The sequence below is a fragment of the Octodon degus genome, unplaced genomic scaffold (assembly GCF_000260255.1).
Source record: "Octodon degus isolate 3935 unplaced genomic scaffold, OctDeg1.0 scaffold00001, whole genome shotgun sequence".
Classification (NCBI taxonomy): Eukaryota; Metazoa; Chordata; class Mammalia; order Rodentia; family Octodontidae; genus Octodon; species Octodon degus.
The window spans coordinates 28,310,938-28,327,954 of NW_004524577.1; the positions used below are offsets into that span (position 1 = coordinate 28,310,938).

General features: G+C 37.1%; 1 protein-coding gene and 1 pseudogene across 1 annotated transcript in view; both read right to left on the reverse strand.

The window, feature by feature from the left end:
* The window catches only part of Cwc27 (CWC27 spliceosome associated protein homolog), a 277,617-nt gene that overhangs the window by 219,070 nt on the left and 41,530 nt on the right, over positions 1-17,017 (reverse strand). The window contains exons 8-9 of the mRNA XM_004623050.3: positions 4,069-4,148; positions 2,923-2,956 (exon numbers count right to left, since the gene is read on the reverse strand). Coding sequence (XP_004623107.2) covers positions 2,923-2,956; positions 4,069-4,148 — 114 coding nt within the window. The remainder of the gene's footprint in view (positions 1-2,922; positions 2,957-4,068; positions 4,149-17,017) is intronic.
* LOC101578017 lies at positions 1,896-2,651 on the reverse strand (annotated as a pseudogene).

The window sequence follows — 17,017 nt, forward strand, 5'->3', positions numbered from 1 at the left end:
CTATGCAGGAACTATGTAAAATATTATTATATTAGATGAACCCACTTAAAAGGTCACTGAAAATTTCCACAAACCAGTATCAATCTTCTGTCAGGTTATATACATATTTTTCGTGTGTGTGTGTGTGTGTGTGTGTGTGTGTGTAAAAGACAAGGAAGAACTAATATAAAGTCAATGGAAAATGGAAATACACTTTTTTTTTGTATTTTAGGGAAGGGTCTACAGGGTGTTCAGGGTCTTACTATTAGATGGGACTCGTAGTGATCCGCCTGTTTACTGCCTCCCAAGATCTGGGATTACAGGTGTGTGCCACAACACCCAGTCTCAATTGCCATCTCAGCATGCCCTGGGGCCAACACAGCAGACCCAGGTATCAAACCTCCTGCCTCTGCACCTGCTTGCAGGCGCTGTAATCTGCTGAGCTATTTGGCCGGCCTGGAAATATACTTTTTAAAGTTTCTAATACTAGGAGAAAAGAACATACCATGTCTTATAAGTAGATTGTAAATCAAAGAAACAGTATAAATCATAAAACAAAAATTAAACAATATTCAGCAAATTAAACATTAATTCAAAATTAAATTAAACATTTCAAAATAATATTCAAAAATTAAAATTAAATTGTGAGTCCAACTAAGAGGCCAGAATGTAGTGTATCATATATACGAATCTGTGATCAATTCAGAGTACTCACACAGTATTTGATTAGGTTAATATATGCAAAAATACCAACTAAGAAAAAGTTTTCATGCTACTTAAGAATTACTAAGAATAAACCACAACAAAAATACTTTAACAAGTATAGTTTTGTTTCCTCCAGCCCTCCCCACTTTTCACACAGCAACCTCCTTCAAATCTTAAATCTCAACTTGCATTTCTTTAGTAAGGTCTAATCTATCTATCTCTTTATATTTGTATTAGTATATGTTTAATTACATTATAGAAACATTACATTCCTGATGGAAAGATGCCTCCTGTATATAATACACCTCAGTTCTTTGTGTATTTCTTCTCCTCCCTCTCTTCCCTTCGTCTCTTAGGCCCCTTCCCATTTGCAAGGCACAATCCACCCCGCTCCCTGTATAATGTCATCTTTTATTTTGTTCTTCCTTACTTTGCATATTCAGCTTTCTGAGCTATCGGGACCCCACCCATCACCATTTGCTTTGTGACCCACTTAAGTTCCAATTCTCCTGTAAGACGTGAAGGTTTTCCTCACCAAAGTTGGGTATTTATTATCTCTTTAATACAGCTAGTCTAAGAACCCTTTCTTTTGACTGTGGTATGAGATAAATTTGTGTTCATATGGAATGTTATATGTTTCCTATTTAATTACACAATACACAGACCAATGGGTTTTTACAAAAAGTGCGTAAGAATCATGTGGAAAACTTTACATCTTACATAGTCAAATAAAATCTTCCTTCTACTTACTAGTTTTCTTAGCCAGTACAACTAATAAACATCATAACACTCTTCAACGAGGAAACTATTTTAATGTTATGGAATGCTACTGAAAAGAGCAGACTAAAATTCATATATAAAATCTCAATTTTGTAGGAAAATACACACATATTTAAAGGAAATATTATAATACTAAAAGATATTCAATTTCTAATTCTTCCAAATTTTTACATGTATAAGGTAATATAAGTTACCTTATAAAGTAATATAAGTTACGTTATTATCATTATTATTTGTAGTGCTGAGAATATAACCCAGTGCCTCATGTGTGCTAGGCAAGTGTGCTACCACTGAACTACAGCCGCAGCCCTATTCCCCCTTCCCCTACTCCTACGACCCCTGGGACTAGATGAGTTTACCCTCATGAGAATCAGGTAACAAACCAAAAGGCAATGGGGGTCTTTTGGGCACTCAGAGATCCATGCCCAGCCTCAGTACAGTGTCTCTGTGTTGCTGCTCTGGGGCCGCTTGAGTCTCTCAGTGTTCCTCAGGATCCTGTCATGGACAGTGATGTATTGATTCCTCAGCTCTGAAAGGATAAGCCTGAGGCTGATGTATTCCTTCTCATTGATCTCTGTCATGGTGCAGTGATAGTCTTCCACATGGGGCTATTCAGCTATTTCAGAAACCAATTTGATTCTGGTAATATAATATCTGGAGATCTGGTCCAGGTAAGGTGCAGCATCACTCTCAACAGTTCTTAGTGCTGCAACTGTCTCCTCCTGAATGGACACCCTAAAGTTGTTTCCACATTTCATCCTGGGAATCAGGAGCTATTCCCACATTTTGGCTGTGTTGCACTTCTCAATCAGTAGGCAGATCTTAGGCTTCACCTGCTCCAGTGTCCACCAGCTGCTGGTTGCTTTTCAGCATCCCATGGGCACTATGAACACCCCTCGTAAGGCCTCTTCACACTCATACAACTTGTGTTTCTTATAAGTAGGCCCATCCAGCCCATCTATGGCTATTGGTGAGAAGAATGGGGTCAGGAACCAGGAGATTCATGTCCGAGTGGACCTCAGTTAGGTCATGGATGTTTAGGACTGGTTCCTTCAAAGACTGTCAGCTTCTAACAGCTTCTTTGGGAAAAACTTTGCCACCACGTGTTCTGCCTCATTTGTGACCCACTCCCTACAAGAATAAACCTTGAGCTTCACTTCTGGAATCACCATCAGCAGCGAGGCCATTCCACTGGAGACCAGAGGTGCTGAGGGCTCCAGGGAGGGGACTGGAGGGACCTGAGGAGACTCCACTGCCCTAGAACCTGGCTGCCCTCAACCTGGCTGCCCTCGCTGGCTCGCTCCCTCCGTGCTGGCACCTGCCCACCACCTGCTGTTCACTGCCTACTACCTCCCCTGCTTGCCCTCCCAGTCCTACTTTTTAAAGAAAAATAAGTTGAAAAAGTTTAAACTTTCTATAAATTGTTTGGGCTACATTTACACTAAAATCAATACTCACATCATCTAAATCTCCTGTTGCATCACCTTTTTCACTACAAAAAATAAGACAAATAAATTTTAGCTTCAAAGTGAAACTAATAAAATTTTTTAACAATCCAAAGTTTAGAACAGTTTGCTAGAGTTAATGTTCAAAAATTTATTTCAACATAGGAATTTCAAATGGCATTCTACAGTAGAAGAAATTATTTTTTTAAATAAATGGACTAAGAGGTATGCTCCATTAGCAGATATATGAATTTACTAGCAAAAAAATCACAAGTCCATTTTTTATGAATAAATGTCTACAGAAAATAGCTTCTATTAGTTTAAAGTATTTTCAGTAAAGAAATAACCACCATCAAATAAAAGGATATTTAAGATATTAGGAAAAAACTGTTTTGAAGTAGAATTTTCACAAATCATCTGGACTCATTTATTTTAGTCCCACTTTGAGACACTGGCTTAATATATTATGTACAGTTATATTAAACATTAAAACTTCCTCTTTCAAAGAGGCAAGAAAAATAATAAGACAATTTTATTAATCCATAAAAGCATGGGAGAATTTACACTCAGTGGACTGGCCCAAAATGTGGACACTTCTTTTTTTTTTTTTTTTTGGTACCAGGGATCGAATTCAGGATCTCATGTTTGTCCGGCAGGTGCTTATGCTGCTGAGCTATCTCCCTGGCTCTGGCCAGGTAACTTATTAACAACAACCTTCAATTCTGATTTTGCATCCCTACGACACCAACTGAGACAAAAATGCTTCATGAAAAGAGCAGTGCAACTTGAACTGAGCACAAACTGCTAAAGCAGTTTTTGATCCTCAGACTACACAGAGATTTAAAAGATGATCACACACACACACATTCTGGGGATTGAACTCAGAGCTTCAGGCATGCCACATAAGGGTCTATCATGAGTTACCATCCCAGTGGAACAATTAATTTCAAATGTAATTAGTTCAACAAAGGTAGACAGCAAGAAGAGTAAAAAATGGTTCCTTTTCTCTCTGTCATGATAGAAGCTCTCTGTCAAATGCATTATTTTTTTGGGTGGGTTTTAAAACTTGGGCCTACGGGATGTGACTGCTAACAAAGGAAGCAATAAAATGACTGGAGCTTGAAAGTAAGAATTCAGTGCCACACCGCTGCACACTAACCTTTCAACAGCTGGAACAGAGCTCAGGTGTGGGTCATCCTTTAGCAGATCATGGCTGCTTTTGCTTTTTCCTTTCATGCTCTGGAAAGGAACGGATAACAACAGTAAGTCCAAAAGGACAAACTAACAAACTTACATGAAATCAAGTACTGACATAATGTGATTAGCAAAAGATGTATCCCTGCAAAATTCAATATAAACTGAAGTTTCAGAAAGAAGACTCCTGAACCTTTCTCAGCCTAAAAGTACTAATTTAGAAATCTCTTTTCTTTCAGAAAATGATATATCATTAAAACTAGTCTATTGATTATCAACTTTAAGCACTAAATCTCATCATGATTCACATACAAGAGAAACTAATTTTTATGACAGATATTAGAAAAGATCACAACAGTAATTTGAAATAAATGCACACTATTATTTTTCAAACATACTGTTGGTACTCCAGAAAGCCACTTTTAAAAATATACCCAAATAAACAGAGACTGCACCTATGAGGTATTATTTAAGAAATGCAAAAAAAAAAAAGTGTGTAGAAGAGCTTCATAAACATGGGAGCACTGATTAGAGACTAAATATTTATTTAGGGCCTTAATTTCAAAGATGTTCTCAATAAATTTACATTTTCCTAGGAATAACCAAAAAGATATAATTACAGGAACAATTAGTATATAAAACATAACTATAACTAGTATTGATGCGGCTGTCCTAACTTAGGAAGTATACACTTCGTGCCAGGAACTGTGTAGCAAGGGGTATAAGAGGTGGGGCACTACTAGCCTCAATGAACATGTCTAGAGAGATTCAGTAATCTACCAGGGTCTCAAAGGCAGTAGGTGTGAGGGGATCTAGCATTTAAATCCAAATATGACAACAATCCAATAATCCACGTATGACCCCTATGGACCAGAACTCTGACCTGGTTTTGGAGGTGGGGCCCCCTATCTTACACATTTCTCCACTGTGGAAAGGGAGACTTCATACTGTGTCCTGGAGTGGAAGCTTTCCACTCTTCTTCTCATAAGTAATCACATCAAAGTAAAAAGTAGGAGGCTAGATTCGACAGAAAAAGGGATAATTTCTATTTATTCTTAAGGGGACATTTCATTACAAAATATGTTAAAGGAAAAGTGTCACACATAGACAGGTAAAAGAGAAATGTGCCTTTCTCTCAAGTCCAGGCACATTTGTTAATTTTCAAAACAGGCAATCCAATTTGACAGGTCTTATTACTCACAGGCAGATATAAATCTTTGGAAATATACTTAAACGATAAAAATAATAGGTATCCAGACATGGCAGTGCACACTTGCAGACCATCATTCTGGGAGGCTGAAGCAGAAGCACAGGAAGTTTGAGCCCAGTGTAGGCAATTTAATAACTCAGCAAGACTCAGTACCTAGGCCAATAGTAGTTTAATCCGAAGTGTAATAATAAAAAAAGATTTAAAATTTTCTGTATTACCTGGAATGCTTTGAAATATCTAATAATTAAAATGCTTACAATCCAGTTCATAAAGCACAACAAAAATTTTTCTCAGTTAATCTGAAATACTATTTATAGTTTAAAATAGTCACAGAAGCTGCTATTCAATTAACTATATATCTAATTTATAATCTTACTTAAAACTAAGGAATGATAAAAAGACAAAATGTCAAAAAATTACTTGAAGATACATTTGTCTGATTATGAAAACGTTGAGAATAGCTCAGTGGCGTAAGTGCCTGCCTGGCAAGCACGATGTCCTCAGCTCAGTCCCCAGCACTTGGGAAAAAAAGGAAAAAAAAAAAAAAAAAGAAGAAAGAAAAGGTTAGGAAAAGTTTAAAAAAAAACAGAAGGTGATGCAGCAGAAATACAGGATAAAAAGGAAAAGGGTAGCTGGATTCAATGTGTTTCAAACGCTAACGTTCTACTGTTCTGTTAAGTTTTAATCTAAAACACAGCAGTTGTGGAAGAAGAACAACCTCATTAGACTTCAAAACTCATGCCAATAAAGTGGGAATAGCAGCCTTGACTATTTCCCAAAGAGAATTAAACAAGACACATGCAGGAGGAAGAAGGGTGCAGTGAGAACCATACAACCCAAGCTGGAGTTAAGCATGAACATCATTTGTTAAAACCTTTCACTAAAGTTCTCATCCTTCTACATCTCTAGACATCAGGTTACCTTCACCGACTCTAAGAAATTATCTTTTAACTCTCCCCACCTGACAGCCTCTCTGAGTCACAGTCATAAACATCACAGCCAGAGTTGGCCTCTGACCCTTGGTTCCAGCCTCTTAGATCACACATCAGCAAATGGAAGTTATACTAACAAGCAGCAAGAGTAGGTTATAATTCAGGTCTCTAAATTTCTGCTCCTTTAGGGAACTACATTATTTCATTTCATGGTAAATGGTAATTCAGAACTGTCAATACAACTGCGATTTTTTTTTTTTTTTTAAGTCTTAGGGCTGGTGACATAGCTCAGTGATACAGTGCTGGCCCAGCATGTATGAAGACCTGAGGCTCAACCTAGGGGGAGGTGTTTGTATTCTTGAAAATTATTTTATTTATTTATTATTATTTTTCCTGTATTTTTAGGGAAGGGTCTACAGGATGTTCAGGGTCTCACTACTAGATCTGACTCCTAATGATCCGCCTGTTTACAGCTTCCCAAGAACTGGGATTACAGGAATGCGCCTCCACGCCCATTCTCAATTGCCTTCTCAGTGTGCCCTCAGGGTGGGGCCAGTACTGCACACCTGTACTTTAATCAGCAGATTAAAGAGCCTGCAAGCAGGCACAGGGGCTGGTGGTTCCATCCCTCAGCCTGCGGCCCCACCCCCAGTGCACACTGAGACATCAATTGAGACTGGGTGTGGTGGCGTGAGTTTATAATCCCAGTTCTTGGGAAGCTGTATACAGGCAGATCACCATGAGTTCGATCTAGTAGTGAGATCCTGAACAACCTGTAGACCCTTCCCTAAAAAATACAAAAAAAAAAAAGGATTAGCACAGAAATATACAGTCAAAAAATTTTAGGTCTTCCTTTCCACAACAGTAGACTACATCTTGCAGGCAAAGAAAGTAAACTGGAGTACTGAAGATATTAGGAAACAATCTCAAAGAGGGTTAAAATGAATTCAGACTTTCTTTCTGAATGACCTATTTTAAAGATCTTATTTATTTCATCACATAATAACTTCAAAAGAAGAAACAAAAAATACATTTTAAGTGTTTTTAAAATTGCACAAAAAAACCTGGCTAGTTGAAGAATTTAGCTGCGGGGGGGGGGGGGGGGGGGAAACAAACCACTAAATATACTTCAGGAATTCAGTATAAGAAGCTCCACAGCCAATTCAAAACTGTCTGCAAGCAAATCTAAAAATGAGCATCAAAGAGGATGTAGGAAAATTACAACACTAACTGAAACTTCACACAGGAGATCAAAGCAGCAGCAAAACTATAGGAACTAAGTAAAGCATCAGAAAAAGGGAGGGAGGGGAAAAGGAAGGAAGGGAGATAAAACAAAAGAAGGAAAAAAAGAAGGAAGGGCAGGAAGGAGGGAGTGATACATGGTAGTACAGTACTTTAGGAAAAACACTGGCCAGAGTGCTAGTTAGGTCTGGGATCAACCTCTAACTCTATTTCATGGTTACTTTATGAGGTAACCATGGTGACTAGGCCATGGTGACTAGTTGCATTGTCAACACCAGTTCAGACATGGCTATGACAATATTTTATTTATTTTTATATTTTGCAATACTGAGGATTGAACTCGGGACCTTGCACTTGTCAGGCAGGCACTTATTCCCCTGAGCTATCTCCCCGGCTCTCTATGACAACATTTTAACAGTTAAATCAGCAGACTTCGAGATCATCCTCCAGAATATGAGTGAGCTTCATCCAATCAACTGAAGGTATTATGAATAAGACTGAGGATTCTCAAAGATGTAGCAATTCTGCCTCAAGCCTGCAACACAGAAATCAGAATGAAGTTTCTAACCTGCAGATTTCAGACTCAGTAACTATTCCTTGGGTCTTCAACCTGCTGGCCTACTCTATATATTTTGGACTTTCTAGTTCCTATAATCACATAGGACGATTCCTATAAATACAATGATAGCCCTTCTCCTTGGTTAAAAATAAGGGGCTTTTAGGAGCAACTTAATCTATTTTCTTACCCAAAGTAGGAATCTCTTTGATATCACTGCTAACTGGTCAACCCATGTCTCATACCTAAAAAGAGCTTGTTTATTCTCTCTCTTCTCAAATGGCTTTCATTATTGGAAAAATTTTTAATTAGAGAACAAAAAAAACCTATGTATAAGTTCCAACCACACAATAAACACTAGTTCTACTTTCTAGAATACAAAAGAGCTACAAAGAAGCACTATAAGTAGATATACTATATTAAGTTTAGTTTTGATATAGATTGGAAGGCAGAATAATAGCCTTCAAATATATCAATTCCCTAATGCCCATAATCTGTAAATATGTTATATTCCATGTAAAAAGGGACTGTGTAGATATATTAAGGAATTTGAGAAGGAGAGGTGATCCTGGATTTTCAGAGTAGATCCAATGTATTCATAGAGTCCTTACAAGTAAAGAGGAAGGTAAGAAAGTCAGCTCCAGAATGACAATAAAGGACTTTACCAGTTACTGCTGGCTTTTATGATGGAGGATGGGTCATGTGTCAAGGAATACAGCCAGTCTCTAGAAGTTGGAAAAGGGAAGGGAACAGATTCTCCCAAGAGCCTTTTGAAAGAAGGTAGCTCTGTTAAAACTTTTAGCCCAGTGAAACCTACTTCAGATTTCTAGCCTTCAGAAAGATAAGATACTAATTTTGTTTTACTTAAATATACTTCACTAATGATAGTATTCTAATAGTTATACAAACTAATTAAATGTGCTAATGTCTTTTTAAATTATTAAATAGAAACAATTAGAAATGTAAGTAAATTGTTGCATAGGTCTTGCTTTACCTTAGTCTTAACCATCCAGTAGAAAAGTATGAAGTCGAAATATAAGAAATAAAGCCATGCTGTTAAGTTGAGCTGTGGGGGACTCAGGTCAATAATTTCTGACATTGCCAGTGAAACAGAAGACCCAATGCTATTATGGGCTCCTGGACTCTTTTAGAATATTTTGCTGAGTTTACACACCTATAATATTCAATAACGGAACTTAGAAAAAATGGGGTATACCGATGAATGTCCATTTTGTATCTGTGTATTCAAAGAGGTTGGGATAGATATATAGTTGCATTCTCTTAATGAATAGAATGATTTGTTCTAATGGTGTTTGTAAATAGGATTACAAGTCCACATCTTGTACAGCAATTGACCACTAAGAAGAATATATGCAGTGTATTATTTGTTGAAACTGTACTTCCGATTTGATTTGAAACTGTCTCATTGCTGTTTATCAATAAAACTTTGAATAAATTAATGCTCACTTAAAAAAAAAGAAATGTAAGTAAAGTAAAAGTGTGAGCAATTTGAGACAGCAGATATTTTATCAATTAGACTGCTTAATACTTCTGACAATTCTGCGCCAGTGGCCTGGTAGAACTCTTCACAAAAAGCCATTATAATCTTCCAACTTTGGAAAAAAAGTTTAATTTCATAACTAGATTAACTAGAATAGGATCAAACATTCATTCTTAAAGTGGTGAATTTGTCTACTGGTATAACTTTTCTGGGTGAGAAAAAAAAGTGCTACAATTCTGAGTTTTAACTAAAAATGTTCACTTGTAGTGAAAGAACTACTATACCAATTGCTCACTACATTAAAATCTTGCTGTTGAGATACTTTAAAATAGACTTCCCATTTAACTTGCTTCATGAAAACTACTTATCTCTAAGCTTTTACTTGGAAAATATGTTCTAGTATTTATATATAAGTTATATGTATGGGTTCATAAAAGAATGCTAACCAGTATAGACGTTTGAATGAGACTATTAAGAAAGCAATATGAAATGAAGGACCTTTCAGACAAGAGTCCTTTACATAGTCATAGTCCACTATCCTATCTCCATTTGCTTTTCACTTTGCTAGGGTACATTCATTCATTAAGTACTCCCTGTGAGGTGCTTCTGCCTTCAGCCCGATCCTCTTTACCGCTCTCTTTTCCTCTGAATGCATCTAGCTTGTTAAGATCTTTCTTAAGTTCATTTGTAGCTGAGCAAAATAATGCAAATGAGATCTAAATAATACAGAGAATGTTAAATTTCTTAATCTAGAAAACTTATTCTTCATGAGGCAACTAATTAAGTCTATTCATACATTCAGCTATTTTCATTGAATTAAAGTACAGCATTTACATGTTCTCTTATTACATTTCAACTCAGTATTAAAAAAACAAAAATCAGGCACATGTTCACAAAAAAGCCCATGTTGGGCAGAACTACTCAATTAGCTATAAATCTAATCCCAGATCAAATTTCTTCATGTTTCCCATAAGAATACCATGAGAACCTGACAATATGCTTTCCTGACCCTAAGACATGATTACTATGACATGTCTCTATCATGCAATCCTATCAAAAGGAAATGAAGTCAGTCTGGCAAGTCACTTGAACAGAGTCTTAGTTTCCTCATCTATAAAGAAAGAAAGTTGGACTACATCCCTTTAAGCTATAAAATTCTATGATTCTAAGGAGATTTTATCAGGTAGTAGAAAGATACTAAAATAAATAATGAAGGAAAGCTAACCCATTTGGGAGAGACACCGGACATGGATAAATAAATGGGGTAAAGGAGGGTCTGTAATCCCACACTGATAATCCAGAAACCAGAAGGTACTATCTTATTTCTCCTCTCATATAAAGTAGAGACTCAATTCAAACTTTACCACTTATTAATGTGTGATCAGTAAGGCAAGTTCTGGAATAAAGCTTAACAGGATAGAATCATTGAAAAAAGAAACTTGCAAATGAATAATGAAACAATAATTTTTAGCTCTTCTAATTTCATGCAACCACTGAAACTGAAAATTGTTTCCAGTCATAAAAGGACACACAATTGGCTTTGGTTTTAGTTAATTTCATACATTTAAAAATAAGGCTCATTTTTAAAGATCATAATTGGTATACTTTTCTAATATTCAATCTAACTTTTTTTCATACCAACATTTCATTTTACCCAAAAAAAGAAAAATATATCTGAGGTGCTCATAGTCTGAAGGAATGTACATCAGCAAAATAAACAAAAATATACTTCTATTTAAACTTATTTTGTGAACACTAGAGAAATTTTCCTTCTCCTTAATTCTAAGCCAGCAAATATCACCTTTTGTGTATTTGCATGTGTGTGTGACTGTTCTGTTTCCCTCAAATTAAGCTACTTCTGCAGGCCAGGGACTCTGTGCTGTGCTAGGACCCACTTTTATGCTATGTACAGCTGTACAAGTTGCTAGCTAAGATCCCTAGGAAGGACACTGTGCCACTTGTGCCAAGCAGCCGGCCTCCTACCTCTAAAAGCTCAGCTGGTGCAGATGTCTTTTGACCTGCCTTCCATGTAGCGTTGACTGAAGGGCAGCAGCTTCTCCATAATAAATACGATTGCCTGGCCAATAGTTTGGTATTTTTTTTACCCTTCTGAGAATGAAAGATCAATTATCCAGAATGTCATTCTATTTTAAGACACTTGACTTTTCAGAGACATTTTTCAAGGTTGCATCATGTACCAAAATAAGGACAGTCCACATGCTTATCTCACAACCCTCATGGCTACATATTATTTCTGTTGCAAAAAGGAAAACTGAAGGTCGCAAAGACTTAAGTTACCCAAGGTCATGAAGTGTCAGGAGAAATCAAAGTTCCAGTATATGTTTGTATGAGCCCAAATCCAAGCTATTTATATGCTAACGCAGTCATTCAAACATGACACAAAAATCTATTTTCAAGGAGCTTGCAACTCAGGATGCTCCAGAATTAGTAAGGAAGAGTGTACAAAGTATACTGTTGGCATAGACTGAGAATGTAGTCATATGCTCCTTATATAATAAAGCAAAAAGGATGTTTTAAAAAGGAAAATGTATAGTAATTTAGGAACGGAAAAGTTAGGTTAAAAAATGTTTAAAAACTGAAAAAGATACATTTTAGGATGTTGAAAATAAATGACTCTGACATCAATAGGTGCAATGGGACATTTAATGCTAAAAAAAGAACATAAAAACACACAAAGAGGAAAAGACAAAGCACATACACAGCACAACAAACCGTGCAGCATTTCCTATTTTTCCTAGATATAAATTCAAGGAGAACTCATTAAATATCCAATTTTCCAGGACTTTTACTTAGCCTGATTCAGTGGGTTTCAAATAGGACCTAAGGACCTCACTTTTAAAAAAGCACCAAGGGTGATTTCATGAACAGAGAAGTTTAAGAAGTATTAGCTGAAAGGGCAGAGTTGGTGAAGAGGAGTCACGAAAGCAAAGGCTGCAATTAAAAGGACAAGCAATAGTACATATATCCCAATGGAGAGTCAAGGGTAATGTAACACCTTTAGCATTAGGAAGGCTAACTGGCAGCCATGAGTAGGAGGAAAGGAAGAGAAGGGAGATGGCAGACCGCTTTGTAGATTACTATCAAGTGCAGGCTAGAAATAAGGAAATCCTGAACAAAGTTAGCAGAAAAGTAAAAGAAAAAAAAATAGATTTGAGATATTTCTTTAATGAAAACTTGCCAGGACAGTGCAACTAATTGGCAATGTACACACAAAAAATGAAAAAATCAGAGTTGAATATAAAGTTATTTGGACGACACTGATTCAGGGAAGAGAAAGAGGGCCAGCCAGATAGCTCAGCAGACTAAGAGCTTGCTTTGGCAAGAATAGGGACCAGGATTTGGTCACTGGTCCCACATGCTGCATGGGCCCCGCCCCTGGGTGTGCTGAGCCATCAAACGAGTCTGGGCATGGTGGCACACACTGTAATCGCAGCGCTGGGGAGGCTGAAAACAGGAGGATCACTGCAAGCTGTGTGGTGAGTCCCTGTACTAAATACATAATAAGGGGCTGGAGAGATGGCTCAGTGGTCTAAAGCACCTACTTGAAACAAGCTTGGCAAAGCACAGGGACCGCGGTTCGATCCCCCAGCACCACATGCCAGTCAGCCCCGCCCCCTGGTGGGCTGAGCTGGCCACACACACAATAAATGTAATAAAAAAAAAAAATACATAATAAGATGGGGAAACAAAAAAAAACAAAACAAAACAGTCATTGTTAGGAAAGAGAAAGAAAAGTTACAAATTGAAGTATGGGAAAGAAAGACAAAGAGTTAATAAGCCTTGGCCAGGGCTTGGGTAACTAGTGAGATATTCACAAAAAGGCATTCAGTAGGCAGCTAGAGATATGGATATATGGCAGTAATTTTACCAAATAGTACTCCGCTTTAAAAAGCCAGATAAAAGCAATACAACGTCATAATACTAAGTAATACTCGTAATACTCGTTAGGTAATTGTCTGTGAGTTACAATTTCCTTACCAGAGAAAAAGATCTTATAGTCTTTCTACATTGTTTGAATTGTATCTCAGATTTAATAAAGGAAGTAAAGAATAAGCTGTCATTGTCTAAGTAGTATCCTTTTACACTGCAATTTAAAAACATTTATTTATTTATTTATTTATTTATTTATTTATTTATAAAGCATTGGTACAAGGTCTCACTATTCAGCTTGGCCTCATAGTGATTCTCCTGTCTCAGCCTTCCCAGCACTGGGATTTAACTTCTCTGAACACTGACTTTTTTTAAATCCATGAAATAGGAAGGACATCTATACAGCATGGTTCTTGTAGGAATTACATTCTATGACATAAATATTTAGCACAGTTAGAGGAAGAGAAAATAAAGCATTATAATGCAGTGTGATAAGTGTTTTGATGGCATAGACAGATTATCACAGCAAGAAGTATCTAGCTTGGCCTGGGTGGAAGGAAGCACAGTAAAGGAGAGAGGTAGAGGTAGTTAGGGGGTGACTATTAGAGAAAAGCTAAAAAGTAATGAGAGAGAGGGAGGGACTGTAAGAAAGAGAAAAAGGGAGAGAGGAAGAGAGAGAGGGAGGGAGGAAGCTAGGCAAAGAGGGAGGGAAAGAGAGGGGGAGAGGGAGAGAAAGAGACAGAGAAAATGGACTGGGAGGCCCAGGAATACCAAGAAACTTGACATCAAAAACCCTGCTCAATCCCAAACTTAACATTTGTGAGGCCAGCCAAATAGCTCAGCAGATTAAAGCACCTGCAAGCAGGTGCAGGGGCCAGAGACTGCCAGGGTTTGATCCCAGGGCCTGCCATACCAGTCCCGCCCCCGGGGTGCACTGAGATGGTGATTGAGACTGGGTGTGGTGGTGTGCACCTGTAATCCTAGTTTTTGGGAGGCTGTAGTCAAGTGGATCACTATGAGTCTGATCTAGTAGTGAGAGACTCTGAACATCCCTTTTTAAAAATTTTTATTTTATTTATTTATTTTTGCGGAACCAGGGATTGAACTCAGGCCCTTGCACTTGCCAGGGAAGCGCTTATTCCAATGAGCCATCTCCCTGGCCCCTCTGAACACCCTTGAAGACCCTTCCCTAAAAAGTACAAAAAAAATATGGTTTTGCCCATTCATAAATACATATACAGAATCATGACACATAGTGAAACTTTCATTTTGATAAGGTACAAATTTGAATCATGAATAAGGAAGACTAATATATATCTAAAGAAGATGACTACTGAGATTATCAAGGTGTCAGAGCAGTGATGTTTACAAGGAATGGGCAAAGATTTTCATGTAAAAATACACTTAAATTCTGAGATTGAACATAGAAATATCTCATGTCATTTTCAAGAAAATGGATGGAATTAGAAGATTTTCATGTTAGGTAAAATAATTCAAAGTAAAACAATTAAATGTTGGGCCTGGGGAGATAGCTCAGTAGAATAAGCAAGCGCACGGTCCTGAGATCAATCACTGGTACCACAAAATAAATAAATAAATAATAAATAAATAAATAAATATTGCCTTTGGTCTCTTCTATAAAAAACCTAAAGTGTAATAAATATAAGAAACCTAAAGTGTAACAAATAAACAAATAAAATAAAGGAGAGATGATAGGAAGCTAGAAAGTAGACTGCTGAAAATGGGAAGGGGACAGGGAGAGTGAAGAAGGAAAGGGACAGCAGGACATGGGATTGAAAATGATTAAGATTATGTTATATGCACTGTACCAGTTCCCTAAATGAGAATCACTATTCTGTATTACCAACGTTCTCTTGCAAAAACAAAGAATCCAGAAGAAAATTTCAGCCTTAGCTCCTAGAGTTTGAAATGTTGACTCACAAGTAGGAGGTAACTGATTCCACAGTATCAAAAAGATTGCTCAAGAGTACTGTAAAGAGCAAGACAAATTATGACCAAATTACTTCTTGCACACACCCCTCTTAATTCACGTGTCATGCAATGAGTATAAAGAGTATAAACAGACAGCTTCCTATGCACCCAGTATCAGCCTCCCCAAACCACGTTCAACGCTGAGGGCAGCACATAGATACAGAACTAAAGCCACTTGGAACAAAAGGTACTTTTAAATCAATGACATTATGAGTACTTGGTTTTTTGTTTGTTTGTTTGTTTTTTGTTTCCATAATTTTATTGATAAACAAATAGCAATGAGACAGTTTCAAATCAAATCAGTAGGACAGTTTCAATAATTAACACACTGTATACATTCTTAATTGCTGTATAAGATGTGGATTTGAGATCCTATTTACAAACACCATTAGAACAAATCCCTCTATTCATTAAGAGAATGTAACTATATATCTATCCTAACCACTTTGAATACACAGATACAAAATGGACATTCATCTGTATCCCCTTTTTTTGTTAAGTTCCGTTATTTGAATATTATAGGTGTGTAAACTCAGCAAAATATTCTAAGAGTCCAGTAGCCCATAATAGCATTGGGTCTTCTGTTTAACTGGCAATGTCAGAAATTATTGACCTGAGTCCCCCACAGCTCAACATAACAGCATGGCTTTGCTTCTTATATTTCGTCTTCATACTTTTCTACTGGATGGTTAAGACCAAGGTAAAGCAGGACCTATGCAACAAGAGTTGTAGCTTTTGGATCTGATAAGGTCAGTGAAATCCCCTCAGGATTTATCCTGAGATCCTGTACCTCAGATTGTAGAACCTTTGTCAGTGTCAACCATGTGGATGAGTCACGGCCATTGCTTGGCCAATGTGCTCTCTATGAAAGCCTGAGAGAATGTTTTCTCTCCATGTGACTCTCCTTAGGCACACTCTACATCATCGATCACTTTCCTCTTTCCTCCAATAATCTCCTTGATCAGAAAATTTGGGACACTACCGAGTTACATGATGTTACAGTACAAGTTCTTATATGTCCTGAGTCTTAATTGACCTTAGAAGGTTAGGGCCAAAATGTTGGCTTTCCTTGCAGCCCTTCTTTTTCTCTAATTTTGGTCTGTAAACTTAGGTTGTTAACCATCCAGAAGACAAGCTTATTGTTATTATCAAACAACTTCGGCTGTTAAGCTCAACATGAGTACTTGTGTTTAAAAAAAGTAGGTCAATGTGTTAACCAAGAAAGGGATAAAATTTTTTAACTTATTAGGTCTTAGTACTCACTAATTTTCAAGCAAGGAAGGCACAGCAGTACTTTGCAGAATAGGAACTTTTGAAGATGATATTTTCAGAGAACAAACACCAGAATTTGCTCCCAACAATGGTAACAGACTAGTATACACATTGCAGCAATGAGTTTTATAGCGAAAATGAAACTGAAGAAGACCAGAGAGGCCTACAGGAAAGACTGCTAGAATAAAATGCAGGAGGTAGTGTACTAACCAAAGACAAAGGTTTTATAGTTAGACATGGGCTCAAGTCCCAGCTGCAACTTTTTACAAGTTATGGGATTCTGAGCAAATTATAATCTATCTATACTTAAATTTATTC